This window comes from Cricetulus griseus, chromosome 2 (assembly GCF_003668045.3).
Source record: "Cricetulus griseus strain 17A/GY chromosome 2, alternate assembly CriGri-PICRH-1.0, whole genome shotgun sequence".
Lineage (NCBI taxonomy): Eukaryota > Metazoa > Chordata > Mammalia > Rodentia > Cricetidae > Cricetulus > Cricetulus griseus.
Window position 1 is genome coordinate 123686572 of NC_048595.1, and position 24274 is coordinate 123710845.

Sequence of the window (24274 nt, forward strand, 5' to 3'; positions counted from 1 at the left end):
AGCTACACAGAGAAACCCTGTATTAAAAGACCAAAACCAAACAAATAGTTTTCCCAGTTTGAGACTTACAAAAACCTTATATGAATAGCACAAAAGCTCTTGCATATTAGTCCTTAAATGTTCACATTTTCTTACATTTGCTTTATCACTTCTCTCCCTGCTCCACAAATTTCAGCATCTAAAAAGGGGTGGAGGGACAGAAATCCTGACAACAGATAAATGAATTCAAGGGGAAATTTTAGATAAAAACTGTAGGTGCCCAAGCCTCAGAAACAAACAAACAAACCAAATAAACAAATAAAGTCGAGTAGATGTAGATAGGTAAGTCAAAGCTAGTATTGTGTTATCTCTTGAGATTCAAGAGGCTAGTGAGATGGCTCATCAGGGAAAGCCATGCTGACAACCTCAGTTCAATACTGGAACTTACAGGATAGAAAAGAGCCGCCTCCCACAAGTCATCCTGACCCTACATGTGTGCCTTGGCATATGTCCATATGTACGAGGGGGTGGGGTGAAATCAATATCAAGGAAACAATAGTGTTACATGGCCAGTAGCAAAATTCCACTAGATACCAGTAAATTTTTTCTATTAAATGTTTTATAAAATGTTTTAATATAACGATTCTGTGAACTATCTATCCTGTGAAGAAATTTACCTTCATTTCTTACTATACAGTTCAGGGATTAAACTACTGTCTAGTCTTACATAGCTAGCAAGTTATAAAATAAGAAGCAATTTTTTTTTTTTTTTTTGGTTTTTCGAGACAGGGTTTCTCTGTGTAGCTTTGGAGCCTATCCTGGCACTTGCTATGGAGACCAGGCTGGCCTCGAACTCACAGAGATCTGCCTGCCTCTGCCTCCCGAGTGCGGGGATTAAAGGCTTGTGCCACCAACGCCCGGCAAAGAAGCAATTTTTATTCTCCTGTAACCATTCTTTAAAATCTAAATTAGGGTAGCTCTGAAGCAGGAACACAAGCCTCTACCAGAAGCTCTGGAAAAACAAATCCAAAGTGTGACAAGAGAGCAAGTGAACTGATTCTAGGTCTGGTTTCCCCAGCTCAGAGGTCCAGGTGATGCACCTGCAGAACTGAGACTATGTGCTACACAGTCTATGTGCAAAGTGCTAAAGAGCCAGGCATGATGGTACGTTCCTATAACCTTGGCATTCAGGATGTAAGCAAGAGAATTTAGAGTTCAAGGTTAATATAGGCCAAATACAAAGTTCAGGTCAGCTTGGACTAGATAGCAAGAACCTGTCTCAAAATAAATAAAATGCAATCAGGCTTACACAGAATCCTGAGTCTCTGGTTGGATGCCCAGTACTACAAGAAAAAAAATTAAAAATCAATAATCTATATATCACAATATCCCAGGGTAGACAAATCGCTCAGTGGTTAAGAACATATATTGTCCTTAGCTCCTAGCACCTCCATCAGGCAGCTCACAACTGCCTATAACTCGAGCTCCAAGAACAGACACCCTTCTGACCTCCTCAGACATGTGCACAAAGACAGACATATGAACAAATAAATAAATGATATTTTAAAAATACAATATCCACTCAATTTTCATTGTTATTTTATTATTTTACAATATATTTCAAAAACTGCCATTATAGTCGCCTTGACTCAGAGAGTCCTGGAATAAAGGAACATCTAGATACACACAAACATCAGTTCGAAATATCAACTGTCTTGACCATCACTACCAAAGGGCTATAGTTTTTAAATAAATGTGTGACAATGCAAAATAAAATTAAAATGTGTTAAAATAGAAAGTAAACTTTGCTTTAATGGCTATAGAAAGGAGGTGGTTTTGTTGTTTTATTTTCAACACATCTGATTCTGGCAGCAAGTAGTATTATGTCTTAGCTATGTGCCCTGAAAATTTCTGCTTTCTGTTTGTGCCTACCACTTGAGTCAGAGATCAGACACGTGGAAAAATGATCTACATACTTTCAACACCCTCATTCAGTAAGCTGAAATGAGCTTCTGAGTTCATTAAAATTGTGGCTTTCTTTTTAGAAACTGAGCTACATCTAGTTTCACATCAGCATCACTAAAAACAGGAAGAAACTACAGTGCACCTTCATCACCATGTAGAGCTGCTGTTTTGCTACTTGTCTGATCTTAGACACAAATGTGTACCACACTGCTAACACATACTACTGCTTGCTGCCAGAATCAGATGTGCTGAAAATAAAACACCACCACCACCTCCTCCTTTCTATAGCTATTGAAGCTGGATTTCTAAAGAGAAAGCCACAATGTTAATGAACTCAAAAGCTCTCATGGCTTAATATTTTATGATGATTTTTCCCCTGGTAACACTGGATGATTTCAATTTTCTCTAGAAGAGAAACAACAAGAATGCAAGGAAACCCTTGAGAGTCTGATTTCACTTTACATTCTCCACGTAGCAAAACAGCAGCTCTGCATGGTGACACAGGTGCACTGCAGTTTCTTCCTTTTAGTGATGTTGACATGAAAATAGATTTAGCTGGATTTTTAAAAAGAAAATATTAGTTGTCAAATATTTTAGGATCTTAAGAAAGCATCACATACAGGTAATTCAGTCCTTAAAAAAACAAAACACAAAAAAGCAGAAACATGTGTCTGTATTTATGTATCTCACCTTCACTGAAGTCATTTATTTTTTTCTGACTAGACATGAAAATAAGACTAAGTGCCCAGTGCTGCCTTTCTTTCTCTATAAGCAACAATTTTGGGGTCTTGTTTTATTCAATTTGACTGCAGTATTTTCTTAAAAACAACAAAAAGGCAATAAAAAGAAACATCTCTGGAATGGGCATGTACTAGATAGACAGTTTATGTCTGAAGCCAGACTGACCAAGCAGCACTGCAGGAATCCAACTTTGTTTTCAAGTTTGTCAGTTCTTTAAACTAGTCATTATTACTTTTCTTGTCAGGTTGTGGTGCACACCTTTAATCCCAGCACCTGGGAGGCAGAGGCATGTGGATCTCTGAATTCATGGCCAGCCTGGTCTACAGAGTGAGTTCCATGATAGCCAGAGCTACACAGAGAAACCCTCTCTTGAAATAAAACAAAAACAAAAAAAACAAACCTATTACTCTCCTCTGGCAGGACACAGTCACCACAGGGTATGTCTGCTCAAAAGATCACAATGGGCTTAATTCTCATGAGCCAAGCCACACTTGGTCACATTCAAACTCTCCCAAGAGCACTTTGCTGCTGTTCATATCCCTGTTGTCTTAACTGGCTTACAGTAAGTTTATTAAAATTATAGCAAGTAAGATTGTTCAGTTTTTTGTAGAGCATTTTTTAGGTACTGCTATATCCAAATGAATATAATTCCATTTGCAAAATGCCATTAATAATGTCCTTTCTATAAACATGGTTGGCAAAATAAAAAAGGCACAGAAGGGGGCTAACTAGGTATGTTTTCAACTTTCAGAGAAGGTACCAAAGCACATGTCATGTATCGTTCATGAAGAAAAGCTGCTAAAAATTCATGCACAACTTGAGCTATGCAAAACTTCTCTTCAGAAAGCTCCTGAGGCTTGAGAAGAAAACGAGTCACATGCTTCATGTAAAACAGAATGTAAAGCTGCACATACATTTGGTTTTAACAATGGACCCATGTTTTTCAGAAAACAGTGAGGCAATTAAGCAAAGGAAAACAATACCAAAATACCTTCATAAACCAATTCCACCTGCAGCTCTGTCCTGTTTACCATTCGGTGGGGGAAATGTCCAGTCAAATGTAAAATGCAGCATATGCAGTCATGTAATCTAGAAACTTTCCATGATAACCTATTGCAAATTGCACTTGACAGTTCACCACAATGGAAAGCTGGCCCCCTGTTGGTTTGCACAGTCCTTGAGCCCCAAACTGAAGCTGAAGTCACCAGTAAAACGATCTGGATAAAAAGTTTGCAGCTGTGCTTAACCAGCTGGCTCCACCCTCAGGGTGTGAGCCGACCCTGGACACTGCCTTGTCCTGTTCCTTTGTGGGGCTCTCGTCCTCAGGCAGGTAGTCAGGCAGCTCTGTGTTCTCTTCCACTTCCACAGGGGCATCTTGGAATGGGACCAGCATCTGACACACACAGAGAAGTGTGAGGAGCCATTAGGAACCCAACCTAACATGACACCATCCACACCCTAAGTCACATCCTCCGCCTAAGCATCATCTTCATCCCAGGACTCTAGAGTGACAGTTAGGAAATGAGCACTCTGTAAGCACCAAGGAGGGTGCAGGGTTCCAGGACAGGAGGAGGAACCTGTCTCTAGAAATGGGTTAAACACATGCAGGGCCACTCTGAACCCCCGGAGTGCCACAACACCACTCATCTGTGGAAGCCAAAGGAGCTCACAGCTTACAGATCCATCCCTCCTCATCAAAGCCTAGAGCTCACCATATTTACTGTTCAAAGAGTCTACTTTTATTGTCTTGCAGTCACAAAAGTAGTTCAAGTCAGAAAGAAGTCCTAAAAACCAATGTAAGCAGGCTGACCTTTACAATCTGCACCACATCTCCACGTTCACAGCTTTCTTTATAACACTCTAAACTTCACAAAAGATATCTCTATACTATTAAGACTGTAATTAACTATTAATCAAGATAAACCACATCTTTCTATTTCGTAACCATTCCTCTAAGAATGTTATAATCCACTAGCCATTAAAAAAAATCAAGAGCCCCAGTTTGATAGGAATAAAATAAAGTTTTACCTCTTCCCCACTTTCGCTCTTCACCACCTGCTGAGCTTTCATGACCTTGGTTGATGCTATTGCTGATGCCAGAGCCTGGGAAAAAAGAATACAAGGAACAATACTGAATGATCTCTTGCTTACTTATAACTTCAGGCATATTCAGTCGTTCAAAGTACTAACCTCTGCTTTCAAATCTGAACGGATTCGCACCACACATCTTTGAACAGCCATTTGAAAAGTAAAGCTAATAACACCTTTAATTTTTAACAAAGCCTCTTCACAGAGATTTCTTCGAGACTGAAAAAGAGAAAGCAAACTGTTATTAGAACAGGTAGGGGAAATAAATCAACTTAAGCCACCCTAACCACTCATTAGTGCTGATTCTGTCACTGTAAAAAACACCACAGAGCAAATCACACACTGACACAGCAAAGCCTACTACACACAGGCTGTAAGGCAAAGCTTCTAAAACAGCTTATTCCTCCACTGTGTATTGCAGGGAATTGAATATTGCAGGTACCTGCCTGTCTACCTAAGCATATGTAATCCTATGGCACCACAATGACATGTGTGATCCACTGCTGACAGAAGCATGAAACACTGTTAAGTGTTATTTGGTATAGGGCTAGGTTTGCATAGGAAGGGAGGCAAAGTTACAATGTAGTTTTAATCACTGTCACTCAATGCCAATTTATATCATAAAAAGAACAAGTGAAAAATGAAACAAAGTGCTCAGAAACAGAAAAGTAGCAGTTCCTCGAGTTGAAGGGTGTGCAAAATGCAGTCCATCAGCCATTTTTGTGAAGTTCTCCTGGGACAGCCACATTCATTTACTTACATATGCTCTGATTTCAGTTTCACGCTAAGACAGCATTGGTAATTATATCAGAGACCATATGGTGGGCCTAACATTCACTCCCTAGTCCTCTATTCTAGTTTAAAAATCTCGAGGCTTAAGCTAGAATTAAAACAATCCAGTGTTTGAGTCACTGTCCCTTATAAATATTATTTCATCCTTCATTGGTGACACTCCCAATGGCTTCCACTGCAATATCAAGCACTATAAATAGTCTCCTATGGTTTTCATTTTCCTCTTCTGGTACCCACATGGCCTCTGATACTTTAAAGCAGGGTGCTAGTTATATGTCTCACTTCACCACACCTTACTCTATTTGTCTCCTCTTATCCCACTGTCCAGTGCCTGGAACTAAGAAACTGCTTTCTCCTCTGTCCCTTAAGAGACTATACTCATCACTTCAGCTGGATTTCACCCCATATTTCAGATTTTGGCAAACAATTTTAATCTTACTGTATACTGACCTTTATTTTTGTGAGCAGTTAGGTTTGAGTGTGTGGTATACATGTGAGGGAAGGGTGAATAGGAATGTATGTATTTGTGTATGTGTACCCAGGCAAGCATGGAGGATACAGGGGCGCTTAAGTTGTTCAGCTTTATCACTCTCTACCTTATTCCTTTGAGTCAGAACTTATCACTTAACCTGGAGACAGGGTGACGACCAGCAGGCCCCAGCACTCCTCTGTCTCTGGCCCCATAGAGCTGGGGTTCAGGCATCTATGCATCCATGCCTGGCTTTGTACATGGGTTCTGGGATTTCAATGCAGGTCCTCATGATTGCACACCAAGTATTCTTATGTACTGAGCTATCACCCCAACACCTTTTGGATTTTTGTGTTAGCTTTAAAAAAGTAACTGTTATTCATACTCCACAAAATTAACAAGAGATACTAGAGATATTTTATGTATATTAATATATTCCATTTAATCAATCTTCAAATATCAGAAATTTTCTAGAAGTTTCTTGAGCTTTTGTAGCTCAGTTTTAGTAAGTTGTTAACTTATTTGATCCTGTCACAGGTAAGAATGATGTAGAAGTGCTCTTCTCCATCTCTCTTTCTCTCTCTCTCTCTCTCTCTCTCTCTCTCTCTCTCTCTCACACACATACACACACACACACACACACACACACACACACACTCAGACAGAGAGAGCCTTAAAACCTTAGCTTTAAGCCCTAAACATAACACTAGAAAAAGTTGTGTTTATCCTTAGAAAAATCTACCCAGCCCTGGCATTGGTGGCACACACCTTTAATCCCAGTACTTGGGAAGCAGAGGCAGGCGAATCTCTGTGAGTTTGAGGCCAGCCTGGTCTACAAAGCAAGTTCCAGGACAGCCAGGACTGTTAGACAGAAACCCTGTCTTGGGGTGGGGGTGGGGGGACAAAATCTACCTGGCATAGGCAAAAAGGTAAGTGGTTAATTACCAGTCTAAGTGTCTACCCCCCAAATATGTAGTATATAATTTATTCTTGGTCAAGATAAATCCAGTTAAGCTGGAGGCATATATACTAAATTAGGATTAAACTATTAAAAATATAGACAAATTATTATTGAAAAAAAACAGTGATGCTTAGATATTGGAAAAGTAATATCTCTGAAGTAAGAAAAAAATGAGGTAAGCTCCCTATTACTTAGAAGGGTTTTAGGGCCCAGCACAGCATGTTGAAACTGATATTAATCTTGGCTGTCAGCCTGACTGAACTGAGAAATGCCCCAGATTAAGGAAAGCACACAGTGGGACTGAAGAAGAGCTCAAAGGTTAAGTAGGAACACTAACTGCTCTTCCAGCGGACCTGGGTTCAAGTCCCAGAATCCACATGGCAGCTTACACCCATCTAAGTCCAGTTCCAGGGGATCCGACACTCTGTTCCAGCCTCTGCGGGCACTACACATGCAGGCAAAACACTCACAGTACGATACATCTCTAGCATGCTGTCTGTGAGGCCATTTGCAGAGAATTCTCCAAAGGGAATATGAGCCCCTCTGAATATAGATGCACCATCCCATATACTGCAGTCCCAAACAGAATAAAAATGGAAAAGAAGACAGCCCCACCAGACGTCCCCTGCTTCCGAGGCCAGCCTCCTCTACCATTCTATCTGCCTGCCATGATACAGCTTGTGTTTCAGGCCCAGGGTCTCAGGACTCAGGAACCAAGAACTGAAAGCTATAAGCCTAAATAAGCCACACCTTCCTTGAGTTATTTTTGTTAAGTATCTGACACAGCAACAAAAAATCTAACAGAGACCAACCAGAAATCAGCAGCCTCCCTGAGTTGAGGACATAGTTAAGAACCCAGAGAAGGCTCTCTCCTCTCTTTCTCCTCCTGTCTCCCTCTTCTTTCCTGTCCTCTCCCTGTGTCTCTTTACCTCTTTTCTTTTTCCTTCCTCCTTCCTTCCCTTTCTAATAAAACTTTCACTCAAAATAAATAAATAAATAAATGAACCCAGAGAGGTTAAAGCAACTCTAGTTCTCAGGACAAAGCAAACCAAGAATGAGAGGAGGACACAGAGGAGGAGGACATAGAACAAAGTTTTAAAGTCACCCTTGTTTTGAGCCGACTGAAGATCAATTTGTGTGTGTCAGGAAGCAACCTGAAGCTGAGTAAAAATCTACTGAGAAGAACAGAAAGAACAATTCCACAGGCTCACACTCCATTAAGAATGCATCATGTGGTGGTGCCTGCCTTTAATCCCAGCACTTGGGAGGCAGAGGCAAGCAGATCTCTGAGTTCCACGACAGTCAATACTGTTACACAAGAGTAATCCTGTCTCAAAAAAAAAAAAAAAAGCATTCTGTTTCCATGAGCTATACTATACTAGAAAATAACTGGAAATACACAGGGTAGGAACAGGCCATCAGAAGGGCATGACCTCAACAATGTGGCAAAGTTATCCCTAGGTTGAAAGGTTGGGTCCTACATAACAGCCATAAAGCAAAACTCCAGGACCAATTATTAACAGGTAACTGCGATCCAGAATAAAGCTGAGAAGGGTGTGGGGCACACACCTTTAATCCCAGGCGTACCTCTTCATTTGAGGCCAGCCTGGTCTACAGTGAGTTCCAGGACAGCCAGGGCTACACAGAGAAACCCTGTTTTGAAAAACAAAACAGAATAATGCTGAAGAGTATTTAAAGGCTTTGTATACAAATATATGCTGTGCTCCACAATACACAAAATATCTGGCATCTAATAAAAAATTACCAGACATTCAAAAGGAGCACAAAAACACTAAATTAGAAAAACCAATCAAAAGCAAAATCAGAAATGCAGGTGGCAGAGTTAGTGTACAGGGACATTAAACCATTTTCCTAATCATTTTTCTATGTTCAAAGAGATACAGCATAAACATGCTATTGAAACATCATAAAAGATCCAAGTCACATTTCAAAATATTCTATAAAGCAATGTTCAAAATGAAAAACACGCTAGAAGAGATTACCAACAAACTGAACACTCATAGAAGAAAATTAGTCAACACAGAAACAGAAACTCTAAGTGAAAATGAAAAACAAATGACAGGACACCAATGAACCATGAAGAAATCTAAAGTGCAGATCACACATAAATCCCCCCCCCTTCCGGGGAAAGAGGGGAAAGTTAGTTTTGAAGATATGGTAGAAAAGTCTATCCAAATTTGCCACAAATTTAAATCCACAAAGCCAAGAATTTGGATAAAACTGAAACAAAATCAACACAAAGAAAGCCTGGGCTCCTGCTAGATAGTGAGCTTCAAACTCAAATCACTGGGAAGCGCCTGTCACTCAATGAAACTGATAGACCTTTAACATCCAAGAAAAAGCCAACTGCCAAACTCAGGATTTAAGAAGAAAGTAAGTATTAGAGCCAACCCTGTAGAAATAAAGTTATTAAAGGCTAAATATCTTTACTTGGTCTTGGGATAAAAAGTGTTTCAGATCTGTGAGTTTCTTCCAGATTTTACAACTTTTGTGAAAACTTCACTAGCTGAACATCTCAAATTCAAAAATGATTAATTCTCACGGCTGGAGAGATGTCTCAGCAGTCTGGAGTGACTAATGCTCTTACAGAAGACCCAGGCTCAATTCTCCCGGTATCTACATGGTAGCTCAACAACAGTGCCAGCCTCTAGTACACATACACACATGCAGGCAAAACATTCATACACACGGAATAAAACCTAAAAACCTAAAGGAAATTTTTAATTAAAAAAAATTCTCCAAACTCCACACCTTTCTATCATATTGCTATTTTTTAAAAAAGGTTTGGATATTAAAGCATTTCAACATTTGCATTTTTGGATCAAGGACACAGCCTGTACAAACAAATACTATGAATAACTGCATGCCAACAAATGGCCTCAACAAAATGTACACAATACTACAAAGAAAAAAAGGGAGGGAGGGAGAGAGGGAGAGAGGAAAGGAAAGATGAATAGACCTACAACAAGTAAAGAGATTCAATTAATGGTCAAAAAAAAAAAAAAAAATGCCCACAAAGCAAAGGCCAGGGCCAAATAACTTCAATGATGATTTCAACAAAATGTATAAAAAGGGGTCTGGAGAGATGGCTCAGTGGTTAAGAGTGCACCTGCTCCTGGAGAGGATACACATTCAATTCCAAGCACCCGTGTCATTCAGAGAACTCAGCAATAAAAGACCATTTAAACCTGGTCAAAGAACAAAGAGGAAATAAGCATTTCTCTCAAACATAAATCTGAAGTAACTTAAAACAATACAATAACCCCAATTCAATTGCTAAAAAAAAAAAAAAAAAAAAAAAAAAAATGACTACTACATTTCTAAAATGTTACTCAGCATTAGTTATCAGGAATGTTGCCATAAGCCAACATTTCAAATCCACTACGACAGCTGGAAAATGGCAAATGCTGAAGAGGACATGGAGAAACTAGGCTCCTCATGCAATGCCGGTTGTAATATAAAATTTTGCAGCCACAATGCACAATCTGACAGTCCATTAAAAATGAAACTTATAATTACTGTATGCCTGAGCAATGCCACTAGATATATACTCAAGAGGATATTAATATGTACAAACATGCTCCTAGAAGATTTCTAAGAGCCAAGATGTAGAAACAACTCACCTGACCATCAACTGATAAATGGATAAGCAAAGTACTCCATATCCATTTGATGGAATACATACAAAGAAATGATGTACAGATACATGCTACAATACAGATGAGCCCGTGAAAGTTATGCTTCCCAGAGACCCTTTAATGCCTACAAGCCCTAATGGTGTCTACCTCATTTCTGACATTAGTATATATCTCATCTATATAAATCATGCACAGCTCTAATTAGACCTGTCTGCTTCTTGTATGTCTGTCAGTTCAGGTGTTTGACTGCATATTCTTTAAACACCACTGTTAAGATCATGGACATTTAAAACTGCTATGTATGCCCATTAACCAATATCTTTAACATAAGATGTACCTTTTGTCAAGAGTATAAAATATTAATATTGCAACTTTTTCTTAGAGAATCTTAGCAAGTAACTGTAAAGAAAGTGGTGATACAATTTCTCTTGCCATCTTACGAACCACATCTGTAAATCTTACCGTATCATCAAGGCCATCTATCTGCAAAACTACTGTTTTGGCACGTTTGTTTGTAGTTCCCAGAAAAAACTGAGCTTTCCTCCGACGTGAATTCACTTCATTAAAACTATCACCATCAGCCATATTGGAGGATTGAAGGATGTCATAGATTTCAGAAGCCAGAAGTTTTGTTTCTCCTGGAGTTGTAGTCCTTGAAAAGAAACACATAAGGTCACTTTCGCTGATTCTGTAATTTTACTTCTCTACTTGAGTTTTGTTTCCTTCATCCTGATACTTTGTTCAATAAAAACGCAACCCAATGAGTCTTAGAATAATGAATAAAGGGAACTGGGGATGTAGTTCAGATGGCAGAGTGCTTACCTGACATACACAGAGCCCTGTGTTCAATTTCCAGATAGACATACACAAGGTGCATGGCACTCTACCATAGTAACAGCACTCAAGAGGTAGAGGCAAGAGAATCAGAAGTTCAAGTTCTCCTTGGCCACACAAGCTTGAGACCAGTTTAAAACACAAGACTCTACTTCATTTAAAGAATTAGAAGGACAGAGCAAGAATAATGTAGGGAAAGCATCTAGTCTGTATGATCACCCCTCAACTTTTACATAGTCAAGGCTAACTTTCTCTACCTCATTTTGATGCTTTGAATGAAAACGCCCCCTACTGCTTCATAGGGAGTGGCACAATTAAGTGAGGCCTTGTTGGAAGAAGTGTGTCACTGGTGGTTGGCTTTGAGGTTTCAAGTGCTCCAGCCTTCCAACTGCCTACAGATCTAGATGTAGAACTCTCAGCTCCTTCTAGAGCACATCGGCCCGCATGCCACCATGCTTCCTGCTGTGATAACAATGGACTATAAGCCAACCTTAGCTTTCCTTTAAGATTTGTTGTGGTCATGGTGACTCTTCACAGCAACAGAAACCCTAAGACACACATAATAAGCCACTATGCCTGGCTAGGCGGTAATAATCTCCTAATTTCATTTAAAATATGATTCACTGAGATTTGGAATCTATCCCGGCATAGTACAAAAGTACATTTAAATAAAATCATTAAAAAAGAAGTCAAGTAGTGAGGATCAGGTTGTCAAATTTCTCTGCTACTATAATTTTTGCTTGAACCATCTCTTTTATGTCAATTCAGGTAGCTTAAGTTATTTTTAAAGTTGAACTGGACAGACAGAGAGCTGCAATGCGGATATTTTTCAATGTTTGAAAAACAATCCAGTAAGATGGAAACTGCTGGCAAGCATAAGAATAATGCCATTTAAAGAAATACTAACAAAGCCAGGAAGACAGCTCAACAGGGAAAGCATGTGCCATGCAGCATGAGAAATGGAGTTTGGATCCCAAGCACCCACGGAAATGCCAGGTAGCATGAGAGTCTGCTTGTAATGTTAACACTAAGCAGGCAGTGACTGACCAGGCTAACTAGACTAGCTATATTAACACAGAATTTAAATGTAGATACTTCTAATGCTTATTCTGGTGAACAGAAGTAACTTTCCCCAAGCTTGAAAGGGGAGCTAGGGAAACAAGATCAATACTTAAGAAGCTTGGAAGGGGACCTTCAAAAAATGAGAATGGGGGTGTTATTATTAGTGAAACAAGCAATCCCCACATTGTTCTAAAAATGTATACTTCACTTAAAAAAAAAATAAGTTACTTTCAGAAGCCATACAGACACACCGCTTGGATCCCCCTCAGAAAAAGGCCTTTATAGCTTTTAATGACAAGGAAGATCTGGCCCACCAACACAGAAGATAGATCCAGTGGATGTCTTTAGGTCCAACTGTCCTTCAAGCCTCTGAATAGAATTGGTTTAAACAGACAGACTTGTGCACACACATGCATACAAGTGCACACTGCCCTACAAGCCAATGAGATAGCTCAGTGTTTTGTTAAAGGCCTCTGATCTCTACAGCCAGGCAAAAATAAATTTAAAAAGCAAAATTAGATACACTAAATAAAGGACTGTTCTGCTACAGTAAAGTAGCAAACATAGCAGCTTTGGAACCATCACAAATCCAAGGGCAGGGGAAGTTCTTCCCAGGCAGCCTCCAATAAGATGTCATTCTGTTCAGTGTAGGACTGATCTAAAAGGCATTCTTTGGGCTTGCAGCTGTCCACTGGGATGGCTGTCACATCTATACTGTAATCACACTCTGCCCATCTGTTCCTTCCTTGTTGAAAGTGTACTGCCCATTCATGTTCCAGCCTTATTTATGTCTAAGGCATTAATCTACTTTTCTAACTTTATCTTAGATCTCCTTCCCTGCTGCCCTGCCAAGATGTCTTCAGTTTCTCTCAGTAACTTCACGGCAGTCTCCCTACTTTGCCAATGTATCTTTTTCACATATACACACTTTACCACATTCTTGAGCCAACTAGGTTAAGAAATTGCTTTATAGGTTAAAGTGTATGTTAACTGAACTCACTAAATTTTTAAAAGTTCAAATGTAAAATGTATTTTAGTTTTTAAACATTTTTTTTAAAAACACTATTTTTATGTGTACAGATGTTTTGTCTGTATGTATGTCTATGCACTACATGCATGCAGTGTCCACAGAGGCTGGAAGAGGAGTTCAGATCCCCTAAACCTGGCATTTCAGATAGTTGTGATTGACTGTGGGTGGATCTCGGGATGAGCCTCTCACTGTTTTTCAAAGCAGTCTCCAGAGTCTAGCTGACTCTAGCTCCTGGCAATCCTGTGCTTCAGACTTCTGGATGCTGGAATCTTAGGTATGAGTAATAACACCTGGCTTTCAACACTCCTTTTTCTGTTTTTTTGTTTGTTTGTTTTTTGAGATAGGGTTTCCCTTTGTAGCCCTGGCTGTCTTGAAACTCATTCTGTAGACAGACTGGCCTGAAACTCAAAAGATTCCCCTGCCTCTCTGGAGTAATGTAATGGGATTAATGGTGTGCTCCACCACCTCCAGGCTTTAACACTGCTTTGAAATCTAATTTTCCACATGTTTTTTTGTACCACTTACTTTCAACTTCAATAACTATGCCTGTTTAAGAAATACACATGCCACTGATTTGTTTCCATAAGCTTTCAATTAGATTCACAACAACCTTACCAAAAGAAACTGAATTTCCATGACCATGGTGAAGTGACCATGATCATGGCCCTTTGAGTAAAGCCCCATAAGATAAGTAATAGGGACAGTCCTCCATGATATTCCACTGTAGACCATTTACTGTGACTAGCTGTCTGGCTGCTCTGCTACCAAATCAACTCATGTACTTTATAAAGCTTCATTCAGTGTAAGACTTTTTCTTTAGAAAAAAAAAAATGATCTCACACACACATGTTCACACACACACACTCCTCCTAACACACCTCATACATACACTCCCCCCCACACACACACTCCCCCACACACCCCAAACACAGTACCCTACACACACACAGAACCCCCCCAGATCCCCACACACACACCCCCCCACACACACACACACACACACACACGCTGCTGGAAATGTGGCTCAGCTGAAAAAGTGCTTGACTAGCAGAGATGAAGCCCTGAGTTTACTCCCCCCAACCCATACCCACACCCACACTTGCAGTAACAGCACTCTGGAAGTAAAGGCAGGAAGATCAGTAGTGCAAGATCATTCTTAACTACAGAGTGAGTAAGTTTGAGGCCAGCCTGAGCTCTGAAGACTCTGTCTCAAAAATAAAATAAACACACATATAGTATTCTTTTACTTTTAGGCAATGGTCCATGAGCAAGTGATTTCTTGATATCCTTTTTTAGCCAGTAGGAAATAGTGAATTTTAAATCTTTACAGCATAAATGCACAAGCAGAAGTTAATGGAATAGAAAATACAGTGGGGGAGGGGGAGAAGAGATGTCTCAATGGTTAAGAGTTCTGGCTGTTCTTTCAGAGGACCCAGGTTCAATCCCCAGCTGCCCACATGGCAGCTCACAACTGTCTATAACTCCAGTTCCAGGGGATCCGACAACCCATATAGACATACATGCAGGCAAAAACACCAATGCACATGAAATAAAAATTTTTTAAAAATTAAAAAAAAAAAACAGTGGGAAAGAAATGTTTGGAGTCACAGATATTCAGCTGTCTTGAAATCTGGACAAAAAACCCTGTTGCCCTATTTCTGCCACATCAGTTGCAAATGTCCTAGGATTATCAGTATAATACAGGAGAAGCAAATTATGGAATACTTATTAATATCCCCAAAATGACAGGATGAATTTCAACATTTTAAATAAAACATATATAAGTACTGTTAATAACCATCTTTACCAATAAAAAAAAAAAAAATTAACAGCCTGGCAGGGGAGCACACACTTTTAATGCCAGAACTCAAGAAAGAGGCAGAGACAAACAGATCTCTGAGTTCAAGGCCAGCCTGGTCTGCAGAGCGAGTTCCAGGACATCCATGGCTACACAGAAAATTAATATTCACTAGAAAAATATTTTTGGACACAAAACTTACAGAAGCCTAACTTGTTATAGTTAAAATTTCTAAATAATATTATGAACTTATAAAAGAAAATAAAATGTCAGTAAGCTTGAGTCATCAATTGGCTCATACAGACCCACTTCTCTTCCTCCTCTGTACTTACTTCTGTATGACATTCTGTAAGCTTAACATCATCCCCAGCTCTCCCTTCATCTTCTCTCTGTTTGCACGACACTCAGCCAAGTACCGGAGCGCCTGCAGCAGAGACAACAGTCAATTCACAAAACAAGACTGCTCAAAACTCTGACCACTTATAATTTACTGCAAGAGGAAAAAGAAATTAAGTTTTTATTTTCAGCATCAATTGACTTTAAACTTTCCTTTAAATGTAACATTTAAAACAATCTTTCAGGGGCTGTGGTAACTGAATGTGCCCTATGAAATAAACATTCCAACCCTATCTGCAAGGTCAAAATTAGGTAATTCCACTTTTATTTATCATTTCATCTTTACAAGGCCACAAGGGGCTATATTCCATTTATTAATCTGAAAAAGCAGTTCTAATAGCTATCACTTTCCTGGATGCTTTTTATACATTAATTAAAATAAACTGCTGGGGGACAAAACATAAAATGAATGGACTTCAGTTTTACTATACTACACCTCTCAAACAGGCATAGTGGCTTATGTCTGCAATTTCACCAAGAAGGAGGCAGGAGTAGGAGGATTTCTGTGAGTCAGAGGCTAGCCTTGAATGCATAGTATGTTTCAGGATAATGGAGCTACAGAAGGAGACCCCGTCTCTAAACATCAAAATAAATGAAAATTAAAAGATGAATTAATGGCCACAGTTCTGTATTTATAAGTTAAGCTAACTTTTTCAAGAACCTTTTCTCTTACAATAAGCACATTTGTTTGCCACTATTTCCCTCACATCCTGCTTCTTTAGAGTTGTTTGGTTGTTTGCCTTTACACATCTATATTGCTATCATCTACAGACTTCATCATCGTAACTCAAAGCCATCTCAATCTACTTATCTTCAGATTTCTATAAGGCCTTTTGCCTTTCAAGTAAAAGTATTGGATCTTTATTGAAAAATGTGACAACTATAAAGGGCACAAACTTAACCACCAGTGTTTCTTTCTGCAATTACTATAGCTGTGATTTGTGTTTCACCTAATAAAGGTTAAGCTGACAGGCAAACTATCCTTTCCTGTAGAAACTTATACTCAATGCCTGTTTCAGACACTGGTCAAGAAATAGCTGTATCCTTAGGGGGAAGGGGGTGAGGTAGGTCCTAGAATTGGCCCTTTCCTTCTCAGCAAACATGGTCTAGATGGTAGCATTTCTAGAAGGTAGTACTAGAGGGAAACTCAAATGGCTTGGTTTATGAGGTAGACATAAGACTGAAGAAGTCACAGCAGTCATACTTGCAGAGAAGAGACACACAGTAGGGTCTCAAACAGCAAGACTTTCAAAGACCTACAGAGAGGGCCAGAGAGTCTGTGTTTAAGTATCAATCTGCACATTCGAAGTATAAAAGATCACATGGTGAGGGAATAACACCACCACAAAGTAAATCAAACAAATCCCTGAACTCAGGATGAGGTGGGAATAGTTTGGGACGACATTTGCCAGGGGAACAAAGACTTAACCACACATGAGGCATCTGGGTGAACACTTAGATGTGTTCATCATGGCAAAGGAGGTATCACAGATTGCACACACTCTGTTAACAAAGACCAAAGCAATCTTGAAATATCAAACTGGCCCCAAGTTACCTAAAAGCAACACTGAAAAAAATTCAACAGTATTTATAGGAATATTTAAAACTTTTTTTTTTTTTTTGAGACAGGGTTTCTCTGTGTTAACCCTGGCTGTCTTGGAACTCACTATGTAGAGCAGGCTGGCCTCAAACTCAAGAGTATCTCCCTCAGCCTCCCAAGTGCTGGGATTAAAGGTGTGGGCCACCATGCACAGCTTAAAACAATTTTCAAAAGCCAGGCACATTAACTGTAACCTATATCCAGAATAGTGAGGCAAGAAAAGTAACCAAAAGATAGAAATCAAGGTAAAATAGAGGTTATGAATTAGATAAACATCAAAAAGCTATTATAATATGTTCCATGTTAGGCCAGGTGTTGGTGGCACATGCCTTTATTCCCAGCACTCAGGAGGCAGAGGCAGGTGGGTCTCTGTGAATTCAAGGACAGCCTGGTCTACAGAGTGAGTTCCAGGATAGGCTCCAAAGCTACAGAGAAACCCTGTCTCGAAAAAAAAAAAAAAAAAAAAAAAAAAAAAGGGAAAAAAATATGTTCCATGTTTGAGGATGAGGAAGAAAATTGAAGATGAGGAGGAAAGGAATAGAAGCCATTAAGAAGACAAACAACTTCTACAGGGCAAAACATATTTGAAATGAAAGCATTAGGTATTACAGAATAAAGAGCAGTAGAGCTTAAAATGTAGCAACAGAAACCAACCAAAATAAAGTACAGAAAGGAAGAAAAGGGATTTAAAAAAAGGAGCATAAAGGCTAGGTGCAGGAGTGTCTACAGGACAACATATGCTAACGTTAGTAGGCCTGAAGAATGGGGGGAGAACACTTTCAGCAAAAATTAAAAATAAAAACCTATGAAAAAATAATGGACCCAAGAAATTCAATAAATTCCAAGTAAAATAACAATAAAAAGAAAATACACAACAAAATCTATAATACACTTATCAACCATTTCCTGAAAAAAACAGTAATATAGTTCACTGATGAAGTCACAAAAGCCATTATCAGGGTGGCAAGCTGGCTCAGCAAGAAAAAAGGCTCAAGCCACGGAAGCCGGATGACCTCAGTTCTATCCCTAAATTGGGTTTGATTCCTAGCTGAAGTCAATCCCCAGAGTATATGATAGAAGGAGAAAATCTACTCTTGAAAACTGCTCTTTGACGTCCACAAGTGACCATGACACACATGGACACACACAACACACACACACACACACAAATAAATGTGCAGACATATGAAAAGTATAGCACTTTTCTTATTAGAAATCATATAAGCTGGCAGCCTGATACAGTGGCCCACTCATGTATCCCCAGCACTCCAGAGATTGAGGCAGGCAGACAGACATGAGTTCCAGGCAAGTCAGATTTACACAGTAAGTTCCAAGCCAGCCTGGACTGCAAGACTGAGACCTTATGGGAAAAGAAAAAAGAAGAGAAGAAGAGGAAGAAGAGGAAGAAGAGGAAGAAGAGGAAGAAGAGGAAGAAGAAGAAGAAGAAGAAGAAGAAGAAGAAGAAGAAGAAGAAGAAGAAGAAGAAGAAGAAGAAGAAGCAACAGCAGCAGCAGCAAAGAAAAGGGCGCTAGTGCAAGACCCAGGAGTGAAGAACACCTAAGCAGTAAAGATGATAATAAATATAAAAGACACTTGAAACTGAATGTAGTGGCACATATCTTCAATTCTAGCTCTGAAAGAAGTGAACAAAGGGGGTAAACAGCTGAAGCAATATCAGGTATGATGGCACATGCCTTTAATCCCAGTATTTTGAAGGCAGATCTCTATGAGTTCAAGGCCAACCTGGTCTATAAAGTCCAGGCTAGCCAGGGCTTATATGAGACTCTCAAAACAAAACCAGAGCTGGAGACAAGCCTTAAACTACAGGGCAACAGCACTCCAAATAATCCTTTCAAACTTCCAAGTGACATAATATTTGGAACTGGATGTGGTAGCACACACCTATAATGGCAGCATTTGAGAGGCAGAAGCAGGCAGAACTCTTTCAAACTCAAAACAAGCCTGGTCTTACATAGTGGGTCCCAACAGGCTAGGCTATCTAGAGAAACCCTGTCATAGACAAAAACAAACTGAATTTTTAAAAATGTAATACATTTTAAAGCTAAGTGAATGCTAGGGACTTAGCTAGGTGCTTGTTTAGCATGTGTGAGGTTCTAGCTCAATCCTGAGTATCATCAAACACACACCAAGACACCAAGACTGAAAACACACTAAACGTTTAAATTAATATACATGTATATATTCATATATTAGAAACATATAGAAGTATAAGATATAATGAAAACAAAACAAAGATGGGAAAAAAGAAGGAAATATAATGTATGATTCTCACATCATACATATAGCATATGATAAAAGTAGACAGATAAGTTCAAAATGCATCTTATCAAACTGGGAGTGAACTAAAGAAAGTTATGAAAGGGGAACTATTAAAATATACGTCTACCTAGTTAAATATCTCCTGGAATTAGTTGATACCTTCTCGAGGTGGGGAGAAGCATTTCCAACCACTAACAAAAAGGCCCAGTCAGTCAGTCTCTGACATCCTTCTCAGGGAAATTATTCCCCAGTTTGGAATTTGGAATTCCAGCCTCTCTTCAGCCAGACAATGGTCCTGAGTTCACCTCACAGATCTCCCAAACCCTGTCTAAAACTCTCAACATCCCTTGGAGTTTTCATATCCCATATCATCACCAGTCCTCAGGGAAGGTAGAGCAAACTAACTGTTCTTTAAAAAATGTTCTTGTTAAAATGTCACAGGAACTTCACCTTGATTGGGTAAAGCTCTTGCCTCTGACTCTTTTCAGGCTTAGAGCTCTCCCCAAATGACCCCTTTTCATCTCACCCTTTGAACTCAGTTCTGACACCGGTCTCTCACCTAAACCCTCACCTCTCCCTTTCCACCTGCTTACACCCTTACTTCATCATCTCTGTTCCTTCTTATGGAACTTTACTGATCACTCTTTACCTCAACCATGTGCCAATCCCTGTATATCCCCAATTAATATCAGGGACCAGGTCCTTCTCTCTCCTCCAGACCAACACCCCTCTGCTCTTGTCCCGTAAATGGCAGGGCCCCTTCAAGGTGATTCTTGTCAATCCAACAGCTGCTAAGCTTGAGGGCCTCCTCCACTGGATTCACTTATCCCACCTCAAGTCCTTTACTTCTTCTCCACCTGAGACTCACCCCTCATACACAGTGTCTGCAACAGGACCCTGTTCTCTTAAGCTTTGGAGGACACCAGGATAAACTACTTTGTCTCCTATTTCAGAAGAATAAGCCTCCACTCCTACAACCACACTGGGAACCCCATATGCTTTCCTAAACTCTGTTTCTTTTTTTTTTTTTTTTTTTTCCGAGACAGGGTTTCTCTGTGTAGCTTTGGAGCCTGTCCCAGAACTCGTTCTGTAGACCACGCTGACTTCAAACTCACAGAGATCCGCCTGCCTTTGCCTCCCGAGTGCTGGGATTAAAGGTGTGGGAACTCTCCTGTTTCTAATTGAATCCTGCTCATCAATCTCCTATGTATCCCTCAATAACTCATTCAAAACTTCTAATCCAACCAATTAGCTGTTGTTACAGGAATGCCTGCTGGAAGCCATGGATCTAGAGACACAAAGACCACCAAACATTTGTGCCTCCTGAGTAAAGGTAACCAGAAAAATTCCATACAGCCTAGATGACAATGAAACAACCAGCTAATAAGCTATTAATCCAATTCTAACAGGGTACTAAACACCAAACAATACCACTATATGATCAAAACTACAAGCTCAAAATTACGGTGCTTTTTATTGTGCTAAAAATATCTGTCAGCTTTAAAAATGTTAATGCTTTCAGCCAAGTCGTCTCTGACATAAATGTGCTGCTAATGTGTCTAATAGTTACGTTTTTACAAACTCAAAGGATTCTTGTAAGTTCCAGGGAGCCAAACTGGACCCATCCAAACAGGTCAGATTCACTCCAAATAAATATTATTCAACCTTCCCCAGGTCCCGGGACTCCCTTCCCTCATCTTGGGACCCCTCGGGAATCCCTCCCTCATCTTACAATCCTCCCCTCAAGTACCAAGACCTAAGGAAAAAAAAATTTTTTTTCTAAACCTAACTTTGTCCTCTACCGTATTAACATTTTGCCAGATCTACAGAGATGCCAGAGTTCCAAACAGCCAGGACTTCAATGGAGCAACAAGCTACCCCAGGACATGGCAACACCCCAGCTTTCTCAGGTCCCCCAGAGACGGTCAACAGGAAGCAGTCTTGAGAAGTCGATGTCCTTCTTCTCTAACTTGCCAAATCTAACACTCCACCTTTTTAATAATAATGAGAGATTGTTGGAACTCCAGTATTATGCTGACCCCACACCCCTGACGATGGGCAGGGCACACACAGTGGCATGGCCACATCATCACTACGTCACTCGTTATAGAGCTTCCTAAGGACTCAGTGTACATTCGCAGGCTTCCCCTTTTAAGCTCAAGCCCTCACCCTCCACACACACACTCTGTTCCCAGTTGGCCAACATCTAACACCCTCCCCCTTTTCTTTTCTACTAATATACTCCACATGGGTTTGTTGAAAAGAAAATAAAAATAAAGTAAAATGCATGTCTGCTTGTCATCCTTCCTAGAACCTCAACCTCTAGTTTTCCATTAGCTCTAGCCTTCTATTTCAGCTCCCTTACTCAGGCTGGCACATACAATCTCACCATTTTAACCAATCCTGCCATGATCCTTTTCTAATGTCCTTGCAGTCATTCTGTCCAACTTACCTGGCCAAGTATCAACCCTGGACAAATGCAGCTATTAGGCCCTCAGAGCCTATAGCAGGCCTGAAGTAGGAAGAAAAGTAGTTTAATAATCTAGTATTAGATCATATCAATCCAATATTACTGCACTAAGCAGTGCTCAGCACTGCTGAGCAATTTTACCCTCCCCCACAGTAAACAGCCTTTCCTAGTTCGTATACTTAGGAAATCCTCCCCGAAAAATTACCTACTCCAGTCAGATGTGAGGGTGCCATGCCTGTAATCCCAAACTGAAGGAGACAAGACAGGACAGACTACATAGTTGCAAAACAGCAAAATAAAACAACAAATACTGATGTCGTTTGCATCTGGAATGTCCCCCACCAAAGGCTGTGTTGTGAAGAGCTGATCCAGTTTGTAACACTATTTTGAAGACTGGATCCTAAGGAAGGTCTGGCTAGATCACTGCCGGGGACAGGAGAGCTTTTGAAGGTAATACCCATCCCTGGCTGCCATTCAGTCATTTCACATTCACTGTGATGTAAGGAGCCTGCCACACATTCTCTCCACCATGAACTCATGAACTGAATCCCTCTGAAACAAGAGTCAAAAGTAATCCTTCCTCCTGTCTGTTGTTCCTGCCTGTTGTGTGATAAGGCAACATTTCATGTGACACAGGCTGACCTTTAACTCCTCATCCACTGCCTCTAGCCCATCTCTTTTAACTGTAATAGAAATACTGAGGCACACACATAAAGAAAATGTGTGGTGACCTCCATGTACCCATCATTCAGCTTCAATAAGCACCAGTCATCACTTGACAATCTGGTTTTATCCCTCTCTGGTCCATAGTTGTAACTGAACATTAGAGATCGTAAATTCTCATTTGCAGATATTTCACTATATCTAAGAAATTAATTGGTGTTTTGTTAATTTGTTGTTTTGGGTTTTGAGACAGGATATCACTGTGTATACCTGGCCAATTTGGAATTCACTATGTACACTATGGTGGCCTTGAACTCAGAGATCCACTTGCCTCTACCTCCCAAGTGCTGGGATTAAAGGTATGTGACACCATGCCCAGGAAGAAGTTAGTATTAAATTATCTTAATACTATTATAAAATTCTACACAAATGACCTTTTTAAAAAAAGTACTTTTCTTCAAGTCTTAACACATTTCATTGTCTAGCTAATAACATTTCAACAGCAGGGAATTCTTTGTTTTGCTTTTGCTTTGACAGAGTCTCACTATATAGTGATAACTGGCCTGGAACTCACTATGTAGACCATGTTGGTCCCAAACTCAGAGATCTATCTGCCTCTGTCTTTCAGGTGTCAGGATTAGTGTGTGCAGCCACACTTAATGACATTACATTTTTAATTTAATTCTTACATTATTTTGTGTGCATAACTCTGCACCACAACACAATGCCTGGAAGTCACAACAAGACAACTTCCAGAAGTTGGCTGTCCCCTCCCAACATGTGAGTTCCAGGCACCAATGCAGGCTATCAAGCTTGGTGGCAAGCACTTTTACTGGCCACGAAGCCATCTTATTGGCCATAATGACTTAAAATTTTTAAAACTGTTTTATTTTACGGACATAGGTATTTTGCTTATATGTGTGCCTGTGTACCACAAACTAAGGTACCTTGCAAGAGCAGTCAACTGCTGTCATCTCACCAGCCTTCATAGCAACTTTTTAGTATCATCTACTGTATACTGTACATGCACTTCCAGCCACTCAAAAATTGCTTATGATGAATTTGTTTAAATCAGGTTATAAGTCAGGTCTACAAATAACATTTGACTGATACATCCCTTAAAATATGTAATAGCTACTTCCATCACTGTTGTCCTCCACTCCAGCTGCCTTTTTTTTTTTTTTTGTAATATATTAAGTACTAAGCATTGGTGGCACACGCCTTTAATCCCAGCACTCGGGAGGCAGAGGCAGGCAGATCTCTGTAAGTTCAAGGCCAGCCTGGTCTCCAGAGCAAGTGCCAGGATAGGCTCCAAAGCTACACAGAAAAACCCTGTCTCAAAAAACCAAAAACAGTATTACTGAAGGGACCAGATTTTACCTGTTGCTCAGAAATTCCTCCATTCTGAATGTCTGATGGTCTTGCTGCTCTTTAGCATGTTTCTTTAGCCTCCACATTTCTCATAATTCCTTTTGAATTGTTAGCTT

The 24274-nt window shown here is 39.9% G+C and overlaps 1 protein-coding gene across 1 annotated transcript in view; it reads right to left on the reverse strand.

Annotated features, from left to right (window-relative positions):
- Positions 1-1561: 1561 nt before the first annotated feature.
- The window catches only part of LOC100772139 (armadillo repeat-containing protein 1), a 31495-nt gene continuing 8782 nt past the window's right edge, over positions 1562-24274 (reverse strand). The window contains exons 3-7 of the mRNA XM_027403484.2: positions 15711-15802; positions 11117-11306; positions 4876-4992; positions 4714-4788; positions 1562-4078 (exon numbers count right to left, since the gene is read on the reverse strand). Coding sequence (XP_027259285.1) covers positions 3887-4078; positions 4714-4788; positions 4876-4992; positions 11117-11306; positions 15711-15802 — 666 coding nt within the window. The 3' untranslated portion in view covers positions 1562-3886. The remainder of the gene's footprint in view (positions 4079-4713; positions 4789-4875; positions 4993-11116; positions 11307-15710; positions 15803-24274) is intronic.